This window comes from Lithobates pipiens, unplaced genomic scaffold (assembly GCF_037356315.1).
Source record: "Lithobates pipiens isolate NorthernLeopardFrog02 unplaced genomic scaffold, aLitPip1_a1.2 Scaffold_18, whole genome shotgun sequence".
NCBI lineage: Eukaryota > Metazoa > Chordata > Amphibia > Anura > Ranidae > Lithobates > Lithobates pipiens.
The window spans coordinates 12,423,388-12,441,483 of NW_027507758.1; the positions used below are offsets into that span (position 1 = coordinate 12,423,388).

At 46.0% G+C, this 18,096-nt stretch overlaps 1 protein-coding gene across 1 annotated transcript in view; it reads right to left on the reverse strand.

Moving 5' to 3' along the window:
* KIF6 (kinesin family member 6) overlaps nt 1–18,096 on the reverse strand; it is a 389,098-nt gene that overhangs the window by 36,618 nt on the left and 334,384 nt on the right. The window contains 4 exon segments of the mRNA XM_077485383.1: nt 3,391–3,440; nt 3,626–3,761; nt 9,084–9,168; nt 12,523–12,573. Coding sequence (XP_077341509.1) covers nt 3,391–3,440; nt 3,626–3,761; nt 9,084–9,168; nt 12,523–12,573 — 322 coding nt within the window.

An 18,096-nucleotide genomic window follows, 5' to 3' on the forward strand; every position in this document is an offset into this window, starting at 1 on the left:
GGGGAGGGGGGCACTTAGAGGGAAAGGGCAGAAAATCCGGGAACAGGTGACGTGTTATGACAGGCGATTACATTATCAGGAAGATTAAACTCTCTGCTCTGCAATGCTGGGCATTAGCTGTCAGGTCTGCAATAGGAGATTTAATACTTGGAAAATATTCCATAAAGGACTGATCATACACAGACCAGGCCGGCGGGGGAACTTCACTCTTTTCTGGGGGGGGGCAGTTAGCGATTTATGGCTTTGTTTAATACATACTGGCAGATACAGCTGCTCAGCAATTGCAGGAAATAGAAAAGTCCCTAATAGTTCCATGGAGTTCTGTGCACAAATCCCGCTGAGCTCCAGACTGCAGGGAAAAATTCCTTCACCAATTATAGGGGTGGAGGAGGAACAATCACAGAGCGCACAGGATGCAGGTTGTTGGTTGCTTCAAACCCTGTTTAGTGGATCACTTTACACAGATATTAAAGCGGAGGTCCACCCTAAAGTGGACCTTCCGCTCATCGGAACCCTCCCCCCCTCCGGCGCCACAATTGGCACCTTTCAGGGGGGAGGGGGGTGCAGATACCTGTACAGTACAGGTATCTGCACCCACTTCCGGGATAGCTCTCTGCGGAAAGGGGCGTAGATTACGCCCCTTTCCGCAAGTGCCCGGCTGCCTGCTGGGAAACACACGGATCCCAGAGGCAGCGGGGACCGTCCTTATTGCGCAGCGCGACTCGCGCATGCGCAGTAGGGAACCGGGAAATGAAGCCGAAAGGCTCCACTTCCTGATTCCCATACCCAAGATGGCGGCGGCAGCACCCGAGAGACGATCTAGAGATCGGCTTCGGGTGCCGACATCGCGGGCGCGCTGGACAGGTAAGTGTCATTATTTTAAAAGTCAGCAGCTGCAGAATTTGTAGCCGCTGGCTTTTAAAAAAAAAAAAAAAAACGCGGAGTCCCGGCGGACTCCCGCTTTAAAGAGGAATTCCAGGATATCCATAACTACTCTTAAAACTGCCCCCCGCCCCCAATCTTAACAACCTATGCTTACTAACCTGGGTAAGAAAGATGTATATATGCACCTATTTTTAGGCCACTCTGGTCCGGTCATGTGATCCCCCCCTATGTCAGCCATCGGCAGCTGCATGGGAGAGGAGATAGCACTCCGGCAATGGCTAGTAAAACCTGAAGCAGTAACGCCACCCATTGGCTTCAATGCCCCATCTGTTCTTGGCGGTCCATCCTCTCCCCTGCAGTACAGTGGCTGACACCGGGGAGCGGGATCACATGACCAGAGCAGCCTGAAAACAGGTGAGTATATACAGAGCTCATACACGGGGTAAGCCCCTTACACATGGGCCGAATGTTAGGAAAGACATCGGCCGATTCAATAAAACATGGCAGACATTCGGCCTCTGTGTATGGCAGCCGGTCTGACAGAAGCCGGCTTGTTTGGTCGGCCTTTGTTGGACGAGCGCGTTGGAAAACCAGCATCCGACCGACTCCCGATCAGCCATTGGCTGAGAGCTCGGTCCGGAGTGTTCTTTCTGATCATTTACTTTGCATTTTGTTAATTGATGAAAATAAACTATTAACATTTCTGTTTCTGAAAGCATTCTTCATTTACAGCATTAGCATCACACATGCCTAAGACTTTTGCAGAGTATTGTTTCTTATCTATAAACCAGAGGCTCTGGTTGGACAGTTGGATAAATGGTTCTATATTTAGGATGTATCCAGTCTATAAACCAGAGGCTCTGGATGGACAGTTGGATAAATGGTTCTATATTTAGGATGTATCCAGTCTATAAACCAGAGGCTCTGGATGGACAGTTGAATAAACTGTTCTATATTTAGGATATATCTGGTCTATAAACCAGAGGCTTTGGTTGGACAGTTGGATAAATGGTTCTATATTTAGGATGTAACTGGTCTATAAACCAGAGGCTCTGGTTAAACAGTTGGATAAATGGCTCTATATTTAGGACGTATCCGGTCTATAAACCAGAGGCTCTGGATGGACAGTTGGATAAATGGCTCTATATTTAGGATGTATATGATCTATGAACCAGAGGCTCTGGATGGACAGTTGGATAAATAGCTCTATATTTAGGATGTATCCGGTCTATAAACCAGAGGCTCTGGATGGACAGTTGGATAAATGGCTCTATATTTAGGATGTATCCGGTCTATGAACCAGAGGCTCTGGATGGACAGTTGGATAAATGGCTCTATATTTAGGATGTATATGATCTATGAACCAGAGGCTCTGGATGGACAGTTGGATAAATAGCTCTATATTTAGGATGTATCCGGTCTATAAACCAGAGGCTCTGGATGGACAGTTGGATAAATGGCTCTATATTTAGGATGTATCCGGTCTATAAACCAGAGGCTCTGGATGGACAGTTGGATAAATGGCTCTATATTTAGGATGTATCTGGTCTATAAACCAGAGGCTATGGATGGACAGTTGGATAAATGGCTCTATATTTAGGATGTATCCGGTCTATGAACCAGAGGCTCTGGATGGACAGTTGGATAAATAGCTCTATATTTAGGATGTATCCGGTCTATAAACCAGAGGCTCTGGATGGACAGTTGGATAAATGGCTCTATATTTAGGATGTATCCGGTCTATGAACCAGAGGCTCTGGATGGACAGTTGGATAAATAGCTCTATATTTAGGATGTATCCGGTCTATAAACCAGAGGCTCTGGATGGACAGTTGGATAAATGGCTCTATATTTAGGATGTATATGATCTATGAACCAGAGGCTCTGGATGGACAGTTGGATACATCTGGTCTAGAAGTCAGAAATTCTAGATGCAAGTATAAATAAGAAATAATATACATGGTCCCACTTGCAATCCTTAAACCAGAAGCTAACCTCTTTGTTTTGGAGTTGACAAATGAAATAAAATACCTAAAATGTCAAATATCATCTTCTTTGAGAAGGGTTCTTATTGTTCTTATGTATTAGTGAAATAAAAAGTTTTTATGCCCAGCCTGTCCAGATAAATTGTGTTGTAATAACAAATTTGTTCTGAGTGCGCCATTCTGAATGGTTAACTCCAATGTTCAGACCTTCCAACACTGGAAGATTCCTCATAAAGAATCACAGGTTTGAATGGAATCATTGAAGACTTTAGCAGCTCCTCGTTCTTCACCAGGCCATGTGACCAAATGGTGGGATTTCCATGTGATCTCCGGCAATCAGTGGCCTGACCATGAATAGTCTTTTCTCCTCTTGGAAGTCAACTTCCAATGTTCACTAAATCCTTCACCATCGAAGAAGAACAACCAGGTAGACGTTCCCCATCCCCTATTCTCCGCTTTATTATTACATTACAAGGGAATCTCCGAGAAGCCAATTCAATTCTACGTTCTATTTTTGTACCTGGAAGAAAGTGACTGAGGAGGTGCAGGTGTGTTCAGCTCTGTCTTGTTCTGCAGGAATAAGAAAATAGGTTACTGATGATGCTTTGTAGACCCACCTTCGTGGCCAGCCATAGATACAAGGACATCGTGGCAGCTGAACCCTCATTCCTCACATTTGCCGAAGGCAGTGACTGTGCTAGAAACAAGGCCCAGCAATGCAGCAAAGATACAAGCAGAACATGTCTGCAGGTTACCTGCAAGTCTGAGGCCTCCTCGGACCACCACTCCTCAAAGTCCTTCAGAAGTTTGACCTTCGCCTTTTCCAGGAGAAGCTGTAAGTGTTCGATTTCTGTCTTCAAGCTCTTCAGGCGATTGAAGAGGGTTTTGTACCTGCAGGAGAACATATAGTGCGCATGGATTTATTAAAAGGCAAATAGACGGAGCGCTTCACAAGTGCAACTGAACTCATTTTCATAAGAGCTTAGTAAATGTGGTGAAGCTCTGCTGATTTCTATCATCCAATTATGTGCAAGCTGCTGTTTTGTTTTTGAAATTTTCCTCATAGATGTGGCGGCTGCATTAGATTTCTTCTTCTTGCTTTTTAACCACTTGCTTACTGGGCACTTAAACCCCCCTCCTGCCCAGACCAATTTTCAGCTTTCAGCGCTGATGCACTTTGAATGACAATTGCGCGGGCATACAACACTGTACACAAATGACATTTTTATCATTTTTTTCCCACAAATAGAGTTTTCTTTTGGTGGTATTCAATTCCAGCTGGGAGTTTTATTTTTTGCTAAACAAACAAAAAAAGATGCAAAATAAAATAAAATCACGTTTCATTGTTTGTTATAAAATTTTGCAAACAGGTCATTTTTCTCCTTCATTGAAATGCGCTGATGAGGCGGCACTGGTGGGCACTGATAGGCACGGTTAAGGTGGCACCGATAGGCACAGATAAGGCGGTACTGATAGGCACAGGTAAGGCAGCACTGATGGGCACAGATAAGGCGGCACTGATGGGCAAAGATGGGCACAGATAAGATGGCACGGATGGGTGGCACAGATGGGTGGCACGGATGGGTGGCACGGATGGGCACGGATAGGTACCACTGATAGATGGGACTGATGGGCACTGATAGGTGGCACTGATAGGTGTCTCTGATAGGTGGCACTGCTGGGCACTGATGGGCGGCACTGATGGGCACCGATGGGCACTGGTAGATGACACTGATGGGCACGGATATGTGGCATATGAGGTGCAGCACTGTTGTTGAGGCAGATTGTGGGCACTGATAGGTGGCACTGTGGGCACTGATAGGTGGCACTATGGGCACTGATGGGTGGCACTATGGGCACTAAGGGGTGGTACTGATGGGTGTCACATTTACTATATATATGTTGCACTGGCAGGGGGCAGGTGGGCACTGATGGCTTGGCCGTGATCGGGACTGAAGTCCCTCTCACGGCTGCCGGTGATCGGCTTTTTTTTTTCTCCTTGCGTTGTCAGTGTGAGGAGGAAAATAGCCAATTACCGGCTCTGTTGTGATCACATGATCAGCTGTCATTGGCTGACAGCTGATCACGTGGTAAGGGATCGGGATCGACCCATTGCTTCAATCCGTGATCAGGTGAGTCTCATAGACTTGCTGATCACAGAGCGCGCCGCGCGCGCCCCTCAGGGGGCGCGCAGGCCGCTCATGCACGGGACGACGTCAATAGACGTCGTCCCGGCAAAGGAGGTCCGTGCTGTAGCCGTCATTCGGCTATAGTGCGGATCCCTAGTGGTTAAATTTATTTTCACCTGTAATCCTGAAAATAAGACTTCCTGTCCTGGGGACTCTAATGCAGCCTTTCTCAATCTTTTCAACACAGAGGAACTCTTGAAATAGTTCTCCGGTCTCGGGGGGACCCCCTGCTAAAAATTAGACATCTACAACTCATGATACATTAGTGTGATGGTCAGTGGGAAGAATGGTCCTTACACTTGTGGTCATTGGGAAGAATTACCTCCTTACAGATGGCTGAAAAGATCAATGGTGTCAGTGGGAACTTATCCGAGAGGCAGAAATGACCCAATGCTGAAGGAACCCCTACAACCTCTGGAGGAACCCTAGGGATTCACAGAACCCTGGTTGAGAATCACTGCTCTAACATGTCTTCCTTTACTCTTTTTCCTTAAATAAGGGGTGGGGATTAGTAGTTTACATAAGAAGTTTTGCCAGAACAGGGTCTGGTAAGTGCCAAAATGGAACCCGCTGCCTAAATTTCACTTGCAGACGAGCCTCACAATGCCCAGTCCAGCTGGGTTCCATTATGGCACTCCAAAGCTTGAGAAAAGGTTGATCCAGGTGGCTGCCACCTAGAGACCAGCTCAAGCAGCAATGTAGAAAGGAATCTCTGGAATAAAAAAAACGAAGAATGGAAGTAAAAAGCAAGCAAAAATGGTTGGACTTTTCCCTGCAGAGCTGAAGACATCATCCCAGGACACTAGCAAAAAAAATGATGCATGCTGGGTAGAGGAGGGGTTATCCAGGGCTGGCCTACAGACTTCTTGTTTGCCAGTGTCCAATTCTCCTGTAGAGGGCAGTATGACTTTCTGTGTTTCTCAATGGATAGGAAGGAAATTAAAACAAATTATGTCTGAGGACTGGTAATCTTCTATAAGCTACATTTTGGTTCTTGGGTTTAGATATCCTTTAATATGCATCCCAAGTTGTCCAGCAAAATTGTCAGTAACAGGAGTGGAGGTAAAACATTCAACATATTACCAGTTGGCGGCTGGTGCTCAATTTTCTTGAGGGGGGGGGGCAGCCCGTGGCCTCCCCAGCCATCCAGAACACCCCGCCCCATAGCCAGCAAAACAACGACCAAACCCCCGGCCCTTGCTCGCACGCTGCTCCCCCCGTTGCTTGATTGCCGCATTGCTCGCCCACCAGCCCCTGCACTTACCCCATCCAGGTCGTGGTTCACCCCCCCCCCCCCCGCCCCACGTCTCCTCCCGAGTCCTGGCGGTCGCCTCTCCTCCCGGTCAATCAGGACTTAGGACCCGCGACCAATCGGGTCTTAGGTATCCTATTCAATTGGTTGGCCGGGAGGAGAAGCAAGAAGACAATAGCGAATATTAATTTGCTATTGTGACGCAACTGAGTGGGTTCAGGGCGCAGTGCTCTGCACCTCAAGCCCACTCGTTTTGTAGCCAATTAGAGCCTCTGGTTTTAATTATGTGCTTAAAATAAAAACCCATTGGGGCTGGACAAATGGATTAGGGAGGTGGTGCCCCTGCATGAGTGGCCGCCACTGGATATTACACACTAGGGTGGCCACTGCATATTAGATACTAGGATGGCCACTGCATATTAGATACTAGGATGGCCACTGCATATTAGATACTAGGATGGCCACTGCATATTACACACTAGGATGGCCACTGCATATTACACACTAGGATGGCCACTGCATATTACACACTAGGATGGCCACTGCATGTTAGATACTAGGATGGCCACTGCATATTACACATGAGGATGGCCACTGCATATTAGATAGTAGGATGGCCACTGCATATTACACATGAGGATGGCCACTGAATATTACACACTAGGATGGCCACTGCATATTACACACTAGGATGGCCACTGCATATTACACATGAGGATGGCCACTGCATATTACACACTAGGATGGCCACTGCATATTACACACTAGGATGGCCACTGCATATTAGATACTAGGATGGCCACTGCATATTACACACTAGGATGGCCACTGCATATTAGATACTAGGATGGCCACTGCATATTACACACTAGGATGGCCACTGCATATTAGGTACTAGGATGGCCACTGCATATTAGATACTAGGATGGCCACTGCATATTAGATACTAGGAAGGCCAATGCATATTAGATACTAGGATGGCCACTGCATATTACACACTAGGATGGCCACTGCATATTACACACTAATTACACACTAGGATGGCCACTGCATATTACACACTAGGATGGCCACTGTATATTACACACTAGGATGGCCACTGCATATTACACACTAGGATGGCCACTGCATATTAGATAGTAGGATGGCCACTGCATATTACACACTAGGATGGCCACTGCATATTACACACTAGGATGGCCACTGCATATTAGATACTAGGATGGCCACTGCATATTACACACTAGGATGGCCACTGCATATTAGATACTAGGATGGCCACTGCATATTAGATACTAGGATGGCCACTGCATATTACACACTAGGATGGCCACTGCATATTAGATACTAGGATGGCCACTGCATATTACACACTAGGATGGCCACTGCATATTAGATACTAGGATGGCCACTGCATATTAGATACTAGGATGGCCACTGGATATTACATACTAGGATGGCCACTGCATATTACATACTAGGATGGCCACTGCATATTACATACTAGGATGGCCACTGCATATTAGATATTAGGATGGCCACTGCATATTACACACTAGGATGGCCACTGCATATTAGATACTAGGATGGTCACTGCATATTACACACTAGGATGGCCACTGCATATTACACATGAGGATGGCCACTGCATATTACACACTAGGATGGCCATTGGATATTATACACTAGGATGGCCACTGCATATTACACACTAGGATGGTCACTGCATATTACATACTAGGATGGTCACTGCATATTACATACTAGGATGGTCACTGCATATTACATACTAGGATGGCCACTGCATATTACACACTAGGATGGTGTGGGTAGATACACCACATCCAAGGACAATGCATAGTTTAAGTGCAAAGAAACAGAAAATGGGACTTTCAAGGTGCTACTCACTTTTAGGAAAAAGAAATAACCAAACAATATAAAAACAGATCATTTATTGTATCAAAATTAAAATGCACCTATTAGAGCAGTACACAAAAATGATATATATCCAAATAAATACATGAGGAGTACCCTGCATATAACCTCACAACATCCAAAATGTCTACAAAACCCTCTTTATCATGACAACGCATAATAACATGTCCAGTTCCTAACGATTAAGGAAAGGGTGCGAGGCTATATTTCTCGACGCGTTTCACAAAGAGGAGCTTCTACAAAAGAGCAGGGAACATGTGAGTATAGAATGGTGCCATACATTGAATTCCTAAGAAAGGGAGGGATTGAACACAGGGAGGGGAAAGACTAAGGGCATGTATCCCAGATGAGGAGGAACCTCCAACAGAGGGACTGAGCACCAGGAGCCCTAAAGCCATCAGTTATGGTGAGATCTTCACTTGTTTAAAGTTCAATATGACAGGATCAGGAGATGACCTCATGGCCTCAAACCCCAGCATGCCCATTTTTCCTCATCTCAGAGCAGTAGATGAAAGCATAGGACACTTCCAGGGGTGCCCATAATGCTCAGTTTTTATCCACATGTTTTTTCTCTAGTGACACTTGTTTTGTTTGCCAGTGTCCAATTCTTCCCGTGGGCAGCAGTATAACCCAACTGTCTCTAAATTGCTTCTGATTCTGGGCCCCTTAATCATAAAGGAAAAAAACATTTATTGTTTTCACACGTGGTCCTATGAACCTCCACTCATTCCGGTCATTAAAATGGCAATCGCAATAAAGACAGCCGGTCCACGTAACCAGAAAAGGGAAGCGTGCAAATGAAGTGCATTTTATTGCAGCCACGCAGAGCGATCGTACCTCTTTTTTTCGCCTTCCATCTGACCTCGCAGTTCATCCTCGGCTGGGTCATACTGATTCAGTTCATCTGAGGAGCTGGAAACACCTAGAGGATATTTGGGAAATGATAAAATATTTTGGCAAGGATGCGCATCCAACCTTGGCCTCGCGCTCGCTTGTAGTAAATACAGTAATGTTACAGTGATTCCAGGGAGCGCACTACGCTTGGAGGAGGAAGAAAGACAACATAACTCTTGGGTCGTTTGCAATCACATGACACGTCGCACATCCTCACACCTGTCTACTGCTATACCATCAGCACCTGAACGCTCAGTGCACTTGAAGGTTACATGCTCAGCTAACCCCGGTTCCTACATCATCCATACCTAAAGCCCAAGCTATTCTTTAGGCTTTGGATGGGGAACGAAAGGGTTAGACCTTCTGTCAAGTTTTTATTGCTGTCTGTGTCCCCGTGTTAGAATCCAAGTCCCAGGGTTTCTGCTGTGCCTGGCAGTGGCTCTTCCTCCTGAGCCACCTGAAGCCCAAGATTGCTATTTCCTTTACCACTTCAATACCGGGCACTTTCAGCCCCTTCCTGCTCATGCCAACTTTTGTCAATTGCGTGGTCATGCAACACTGAACCCATATTACATTTCTATCATTTTTGTGCATTGATGAGGCTGCATTGATGTACACTGATGTGCACCGACGGGCACTGGTGAGGCTGCACCGACGGGCACTGGTGAGGCTGCACCGACGGGCACTGGTGAGGCTGCACCGACGGGCACTGGTGAGGCTGCACCAATGGGCACTGGTGAGGCTGCACCGACGGGCACTGGTGAGGCTGCACCGACGGGCACTGGTGAGGCTGCACCGACGGGCACTGGTGAGGCTGCACCAAGGGGCACTGGTGAGGCTGCACCGACGGGCACTGGTGAGGCTGCACCGATGGGAACTGGTGAGGCTGCACCGACGGGCACTGGTGAGGCTGCACCGACGGGCACTGGTGAGGCTGCACTGACGGGCACTGGTGAGGCTGCACCGATGGGAACTGGTGAGGCTGCACTGACGGGCACTGGTGAGGCTGCACCGATGGGCACTGGTGAGGCTGCACCGATGGGCACTGGTGAGGCTACACTGATGGGCACTGGTGAGGCTACACTGATGCACACTGCTGAGCACTGATAGGTTGCACTGATTATCATTCCCCTGATTATCTGTGTAAATGTCCCCTGTCATATTTGCAAGTTACCAGCTCTTCTTTGTGATAAGCTGTGTCCAATCACAGTTGATCACTTGTAAACAAACTTGCCAGTTATCGCCATTCCTTTTCACAATGTGAGAAAGTGCGTGAGGAAAGGAATAGCGATAACTGGCAAGTTTGTTTACAAGTGATCAACTGTGATTGGACACAGCTGATCACATGGTAAAGGGCAGCTGTTATTGGCCCTTTACCTCGATCTGTGATCAGCTTTGTCCTTCAGACATAGTGATCACAGAGCGTACCCAATGCACGCCCCAGGAGGCACGTGGGAGGCGTGTTCTGGGAGGACGTCCATGGATGCCCTCCTAGAACAACAGAGCCATGCTGTAGCCATTTTTCAGCTATGGCGTGGTATTGTAGTGGTTAAAGTCTTGGTGAAGACCTGCAATTTTTTATGTCACATGATAATTGCAGATCTGATGATCTGATAAAAAAGGATTGTTGCTCTACCTAAAGATGGCCTTGGCTATAAGAAGATTGGCAAGACCCTGAAACTGAGCTGCAGCACGGTGGCCAAGACCATACAGCGGTATAACAGGACAGGTTCTGCTCAGAACAGTCCTCGCCATGGTCCACCAAAGAAGTTGAGGTCACGTGCTCAGCGTCATATCCAGAGGTTGTCTTTGGGAATTACAAGTATGAGTGCTGCCAGCATTGCTGCAGAGGTTGTAGGGGTGGGGGGGGGGGGGGGGGGGGTCAGCCTGTCAGTGCTCAGACCATACGCCGCACACTGCATCAAATTGGTCTGCATGGCTGTCATCCCAGAAGGAAGCCTCTTCTAAAGATGATGCACAAGAAAGACCGCAAACAGTTTGCTGAAGACAAGCAGACTAAGGAGATGGATTACTGGAACCATGTCCTGTGGTCTGATGAGACCAAGATAAACTTATTTGGTGTCAGATGGTGACAAGCGTGTGTGAGAGCAACCAGTTGAGGAGGACAAAGACAAGTTTGTCTTGTCTACAGTCAAGCATGGTGGTGGGAGTGTCATGGTCTGGGGCTTTATGGGTGCTGCCGGCACCGGGGGGCTACAGATCATTGAGGGGACCATGAATGCCAACATGTACTGTGACATACTGAAGCAGAGCATGATCCCCTCCCTTCAGAGACTGGACCACAGGGCAGTATTCCAACATGATAACCACCCCAAACACACCTCCAAGATGACCACTGCCTTGCTAAAGAAGCTGAGGGTAAAGGCGATGGACTGGCCAAGCATGTCTCCAGACCTAAACCCTATTGATCATCTGTGGGACATCCTCAAACGGAAGGTGGAGGAGCGGAAGGTCTCCAACATCCACCAGCTCCGTGATGTCATCCAGGAGTGGAAGGGGCCTCCAGTGGCAACCTGTGAAGCTCTGGTGAACTAAAAAGTAGTTTTCATGTTAAAAAAAAAAAAGAAAGCCTAATTCATTTTCCAAGGCACCTGTAGGTCATAAGTGGTCTGTCCGAAGACTTCTAGAGTGGGCGACTGCTACCCCCCCTCCCCATGGATTGGTGGACATGTGGCCCATCAGCTCTGGTTAATTCAAACCTGCACATGTACAGTGAGCATAACCCCCCCACACCCCCACTGTCGTGGCAGGGGCTGAGCTCTGCATTGTGCAAGAGATGGAGAGAGAGCACTGCGCACGTGCAAGTTTTGAAAAGCCGGAGGACACGTTCCAACACTTTTGGGCCACATGTTCAGGCAAGCAGCCAATGGGAGAAGACTGCATACATGGAACAAGAGATGGTCAGGGATTTAGGGGCTACAGGAGATGATAGGAGGCTGCAAACATGTTGTAGGAGTTCTAAGGGATTGAGGACTTTCTTCAAAAGTTAGCCACACTTTGGTGCTCAACTTGTGGCCCTCCAGCTGTTGAAGAATTACAAAGTCCATGAGGCTTTGCAAGGATGACAGTTACAAGCATGACTCCCAAAAGCTTAGGCATGATGAAACTTGTAGTTCCGCGGCAGCTTAAGGGCCACAGGTTGAGCACCCAGGCGGGGATGCTAAAAATCACTGCTATTGCAAGAAATGGAAAAAGTAAGTGCACCTTGGCAAGGACAACAGACTGCTGCCTGCAGGGTTCTCGAGGACTGTGCAATAAGAGCCAAAGGGCCACAGGGTTGATCAATCACCAGGACTAGCTCTCCGAAAGGTGTTGCCAGCTCAGGCTGACCAGTATATAAAGCGGCATGGTGTCTACTCACCCAACGCTGCTCTCTGCATCCTTCTCTTCTCCACCTCTCCCTTCAAGTGATCTGCAGAAAACACAAACAAGAAACCAGAATCAGAATATATCTCCCAAAACAACTTTAATAGATGTCAGGCCTCTTTCACATGGGTGGCAGGTGGCTGGCGGGTCAAAATAGGTGGTTGAGGTGCTGTGGTTTTAACACCCTATGACTACCCCCTTAAAGCCTATCATAAAAATGTAAAAATATTGTGAGAGGCTCACAGTGTGCAGTGAAATCACAGTAAGCCATTTTAGTAGAGGAAAGGAGACTGTACAACTGTGCGAGACGGAAGGGAGGGCCGGAGCTTGTAAAACAAGCTTTATACAATCTTGCTGCTTGTACTGTGGAGTAATTCATTCTCAGGTAAATGTGAGCTTGTTTTAAAACACATGTAGTACTTGTAAATACCTTAGTGTGCACAGTATGGACCAGTGGCGGTTGGTGCTCAATATTTTTTTTTGGCGGGGGAGGGGGTGGGGCGCAAATGGAGGCCTTACCTCAAGAGCTTGCCTAAAGAGCCGGGGCTTCTCCTCCTGGCTGAACAGGAAGCCCTAACACACCCTGGCCAATCGGGTCCCAGGACCCGATTCCTGATTGGCTGGGAGGAGAATCAAGAAGACAATAGCAAATATTAATATTGTCACACAACTGGGTATGCTCAGGGCACTTGGAGCCCACCCTTTTTTGAAGCCAATTAGAGCCTCAGGCTCTAATTGTGTGCTTCAAACAAAAAAAAAAAAAAAAACCCCATTGAAATCCATGTATCCAGTGCCCTGCATGTAGAAGTCGGGCGCATTGATTAGGGGGGGGGCAGCACCCCTGGGCCCCTTATGAACGGGTCACCACTGGTATGGACCCTTTAAGGGTTTACATCTGGACTATGAGTTAGGTTTAGGGGTTAAGCCAAGATTAGATGCTGAGGTATAAGGTTAGGTTTATGCCAAGGGTTAGGTTTAGGTGATAGGTCAAAGTTAGATGGTAGATTATATCCAGGAGTTGGGCTCATGTTAAGGGTTTAGGTTAAGAGTTGTATTTCAGGAATAGGTTGTAGGTTAGGTTTACTCAGGATGGACTGGTGTCTTTATTCAACCTTACTAACTATGCAACTATGTAAGGTTAGATGATAGGTTACGTCCAGCAGTTGGGCTCATGTTAAGGGTTTAGGTTAAAAGTTGTATTTCAGGGATAGGTTGTAGGTTAGGATTAGGAGATAGGTCAAGGTTAGATGGTAGGTTATGTCCAGCAGTTGGGCTCATGTTAAGGGGTTAGGTTTAGGCAAGAGTTGTGTTTAAGAATACACTTGAGGTATAAGGTTAAGTTTAACCACTTTCAGCCCCGGACCATTTTGCTGGTCAAAGACCAGACCACTTTTTGCGATTCGGCACTGCGTCGCTTTAACTGACAATTGGCGCGGTCGTGCGACGTGGCTCCCAAACAAAATTTACGTCCTTTTTTTCCCCACAAATAGAGCTTTTATTTTGGTGGTATTTGATCACCCCTGCGGTTTTTATTTTTTGCGCTATAAACAAAAATAGAGCGACAATTTTGAAAAAAAAACGCATTATTTTTTACTTTTTGTTATAATAAATATCCCCCAAAAATATATAAAAAAACATTTTTTTTCCCTCAGTTTAGGCCGATACGTATTCTTCTACATATTTTTGGTAAAAAAAATCGCAATAAGCGATTATTGATTGGTTTGCGCAAAAGTTATAGCGTTTACAAAATAGGGATAGTTTTATAGCATTTTTATTAATAATTTTTTATTATTTTTTTTTACTAGTAATGGCGGCGATCAGCGATTTTTATTGTGACTGCGACATTGTGGAGGACCCATCGGACATTTTTGACACATTTTTGGGACCATTGTCATTTATACAGTAATCAGTGCTATATAAATGCAGTGATTCCTGTGTAAATGACACTGGCAGTGAAGGGGTTAACCAGTGGGTGGCAGTGTAGGGGTTAAGTGTTCCTAGGGGTGTGTTACTAACTGTGGGGGGTTTGGGCTTTCATTTAGTGAACACTGATCTCTGTTCCAATCACATGGAGCAGAGATCAGCATCACTAGTTGCTAGGCAGAATGGAGAAATGCTGTTTACAACAGCATTTCTTCATTCGGCCGCTCCGTGAGACGATCGCGGGTATGCCCGCGGCCGATCGAGTCCGCGGGTCCCGACCAGCGCGGGAGCGTGCCGCCGGCGGCGCGCTCCCGATGGCAGGGTGGCAAATTTAAAGGGACGTACATGTACGCCCATTTGCCTGCCCGTGCCATTCTGTCGACGTACATCGGCGTGCACTGGTCGGCAAGTTGTTAAGTCAGGGATAGAGTTCAGGTTTAGGGGGTTAGGTCAAAGTTAGATGGCAGAATATGTCCAGGAGTTGGGCTCATGTTAACGGTTTAAGTTAAGAGTTGTATTTCAGGAGTAGGTTGCAGGTTAGGTTTAGGAGATAGGTCAAGGTCGGGCGACACAGTGGTGTAGTGGTTAGCACTCTCACCTAGCAGGTTCAAATCCCAACCACAACACTACCTGCCTGGAGTTTGCATGTTCTCCCTGTGCCTGCGTGGGTTTCCTCCGGGTAGTCTGGTTTCCTCCCACACTCCAAAGACATGCTGGTAGGTTAATTGGCTTCTGTCCAAAATTGGCCTTGGATAGTGGGCTCCTTGAGGGTAGGGACTGATGTGAGTGTGCAATGTACAGGGATAGGGACAATTGTAGACACTCACTCTGGATGGACTGGTGTCTTTATTCAACTTTACTAACTATGTAACTATGTTAAGGTTAGATGGTAGGTTATGTCCAGCAGTTGGGTTTAGGTTAAGAGTTGTATTTCTTAAAGGTTAGCTTTACATGATAGGTCAAGGTTAGATGGTAGGTTCTGTCCAGCAGTTGAGCTCATGTTAAGGGCTTAGATAAGAGTTGTGTTTAAGAATACACTTGAGGTATAAGGTTAGGTTTAAGTCAGGTATAGAGTTCAGGTTTAGGTGATAGGTCAAAGTTAGATGGCAGAATATGTCCAGGAGTTGGGCTCATGTTAAGGGTTTAGGTTAAGTGGTGTATGTCAGGAACAGGTTGTAGGTTAGGTTTAGGTGATAGGTCAAGGTTAGATGGTAGGTTATGTCCAGCAGTTGTGCTTCAAGTTAAGGGTTTAGGTTAAGAGTTGTATTTCTTGAAGGTTTGGTTTATGGGATAGGTCAAGGTTAGATGATAGGTTATGTCCAGCAGTTGGGCTCATGTTAAGGGCTTAGGTTTAGGTAAGAGTTGTGTTTAAGAATACACTTGAGGTATAAGGTTCGGTTTAAGTCAGGTATAGAGTTCAGGTTTAGGTGATAGGTCAAAGTTAGATGGCAGAATATGTCCAGGAGTTGGGCTCATGTTAAGGGTTTAGGTTAAGTGTTGTATGTCAGGAACAGGTTGTAGGTTAGGTTTAGGTGATAGGTCAAGGTTAGATGGTAGGTTATGTCCAGCAGCTGGTCTCATGTTAAGAGTTTAGGTTATGAGTTGTATTTCTTGTAGGTTAGGTTTACAGGATAAGTCAAGGTTAGATGGTAGGTTATGTCCAGCAGTTGGGCTCATGTTAAGGTGTTAGGTTTAGGTAAGAGTTGCGTTTAAGAATACACTTGAGGTATAAGGTTAGGTTTAAGTCAGGGATATAGTTCAGGTTTAGGTGATAGGTCAAAGTTAGATGGCAGAATATGTCCAGGAGTTGGGCTCATGTTAAGGGTTTAGGTTAAGAGTTGTATTTCAGGAATAGGTTGTAGGTTAGGTTTAGGTGATATGTCAAGGTTGGGCGACTCACTGGTGTAGTGGTTAGCACTCTCACCTAGCAGTAAAAAGGGTCGCTGGTTCAAATCCCAACCTTGACACTACCTGCCTGGAGTTTGCATGTTCTCCCTGTGCCTGTATGGGTTTCCTCCGGGTACTCTGGTTTCCTTTCACACTCCAAAGACATGCAGGTAGGTTAATTGGCTTATGTCCAAAATTGGCCCTAGTATATGAATGCGGACCTTGTATTTTGGGCTCCTTGAGGGTAGGAACTGATGTGAGTGTGCAATGTACAGGGATAGGGACAATTGTAGACACTCACTCAGGATGGACTGGTGTCTTTATTCAACCTTGCTAACTATACAACTATGTAAGGTTAGATGGTAGGTTATGTCCAGCAGTTGGGCTCATGTTAAGGGGTTAGGTTTAGGTAAGAGTTGTGTTTAAGAATACACTTGAGGTATAAGGTTCAGTTTAAGTCAGGTATAGAGTTCAGGTTTAGGTGATAGGTCAAAGTTAGATGGCAGAATATGTCCAGGAGTTGGGCTCATGTTAAGGGTTTAGGTTAAGAGTTCTATGTCAGGAACAGGTTGTAGGTTAGGTTTAGGTGATAGGTCAAGGTTAGATGGTAGGTTATGTCCAGCAGTTGGGCTCAAGTTAAGGGTTTAGGTTAAGAGTTGTATTTCTTGAAGGTTTGGTTTATGGGATAGGTCAAGGTTAGATGATAGGTTATGTCCAGCAGTTGGGCTCATGTTAAGGGCTTAGGTTTAGGTAAGAGTTGTGTTTAAGAATACACTTGAGGTATAAGGTTCGGTTTAAGTCAGGGATAGAGTTCAGGTTCAGGGGGTTAGGTCAAAGTTAGATGGCATGAGTCCACGAGTTGGGCTCATGTTAAGGAGTTGGGTTTAGAAATACACTTGAGGTTGAGGGTTAGATAGTAGGTTATGTCAGCTGCATTCATCATCGCTCATCCCCAGCAGGAATATAAAAGTTCAGGACACCCTATGCTCGAATCCAATAAGGAGGAAGATAGTTCCAGCCAAATCCCCGCCTTATGCGGTTCACCCCTGCAGGGGTATGGGAATCTGGTGAGTGGGGAACTGAAGGGAAGCGCGAACGTCACCTCATGCTGTTGGCACAGGAATTTGCAAAAGTCACTTTGGATCGTTTTACATGCAATTAGCACCACAGATTGAATTTTTATACCTTCAATTTATGACAGTTTTGCACTAGAGACTTTGGTTTTATTTTCTTGATGAACTTACAAGAATCTTACGTTTTTCGTCTATTTTTCACCACCTAACAATTTTGGATCAATTTTGAATGCAATATGCACATTTGTATATAGGTATGGAGGTTTAAGTTACCTTATATATGAGCATGATAGGCAGCGCCACCCACCCCTGGGCATATACATATATTTTTCTGATGCTTCACTAGTGGAGCCCGTAGGGGAGGCAGCAGCCTCGTCTTACCCAAGCTCGGTATCCATCACTTATAAATATGTCCAGAAGTTGTACTCATGTTAGGGGTTAGATTTAGGGTAAGGGTTGTTCTTAGGGTTTACTCTGAGGTATAATATCGGGGTCAGGTTCAGGGTAATGATGAGTATTACACATTTAGTCTGACACAATCTATTGACAAGGGAAAATAATGTACTGGGCCATCCTTTCCATCAAGTTGTGTTAAAAAAAAAAAAAAAAATAAGAAAATTCTAAAACTGATTAATGAGATGTTGATGGGCCGCCACATACGCGTTATAAATGTGTGCACAGCTGTT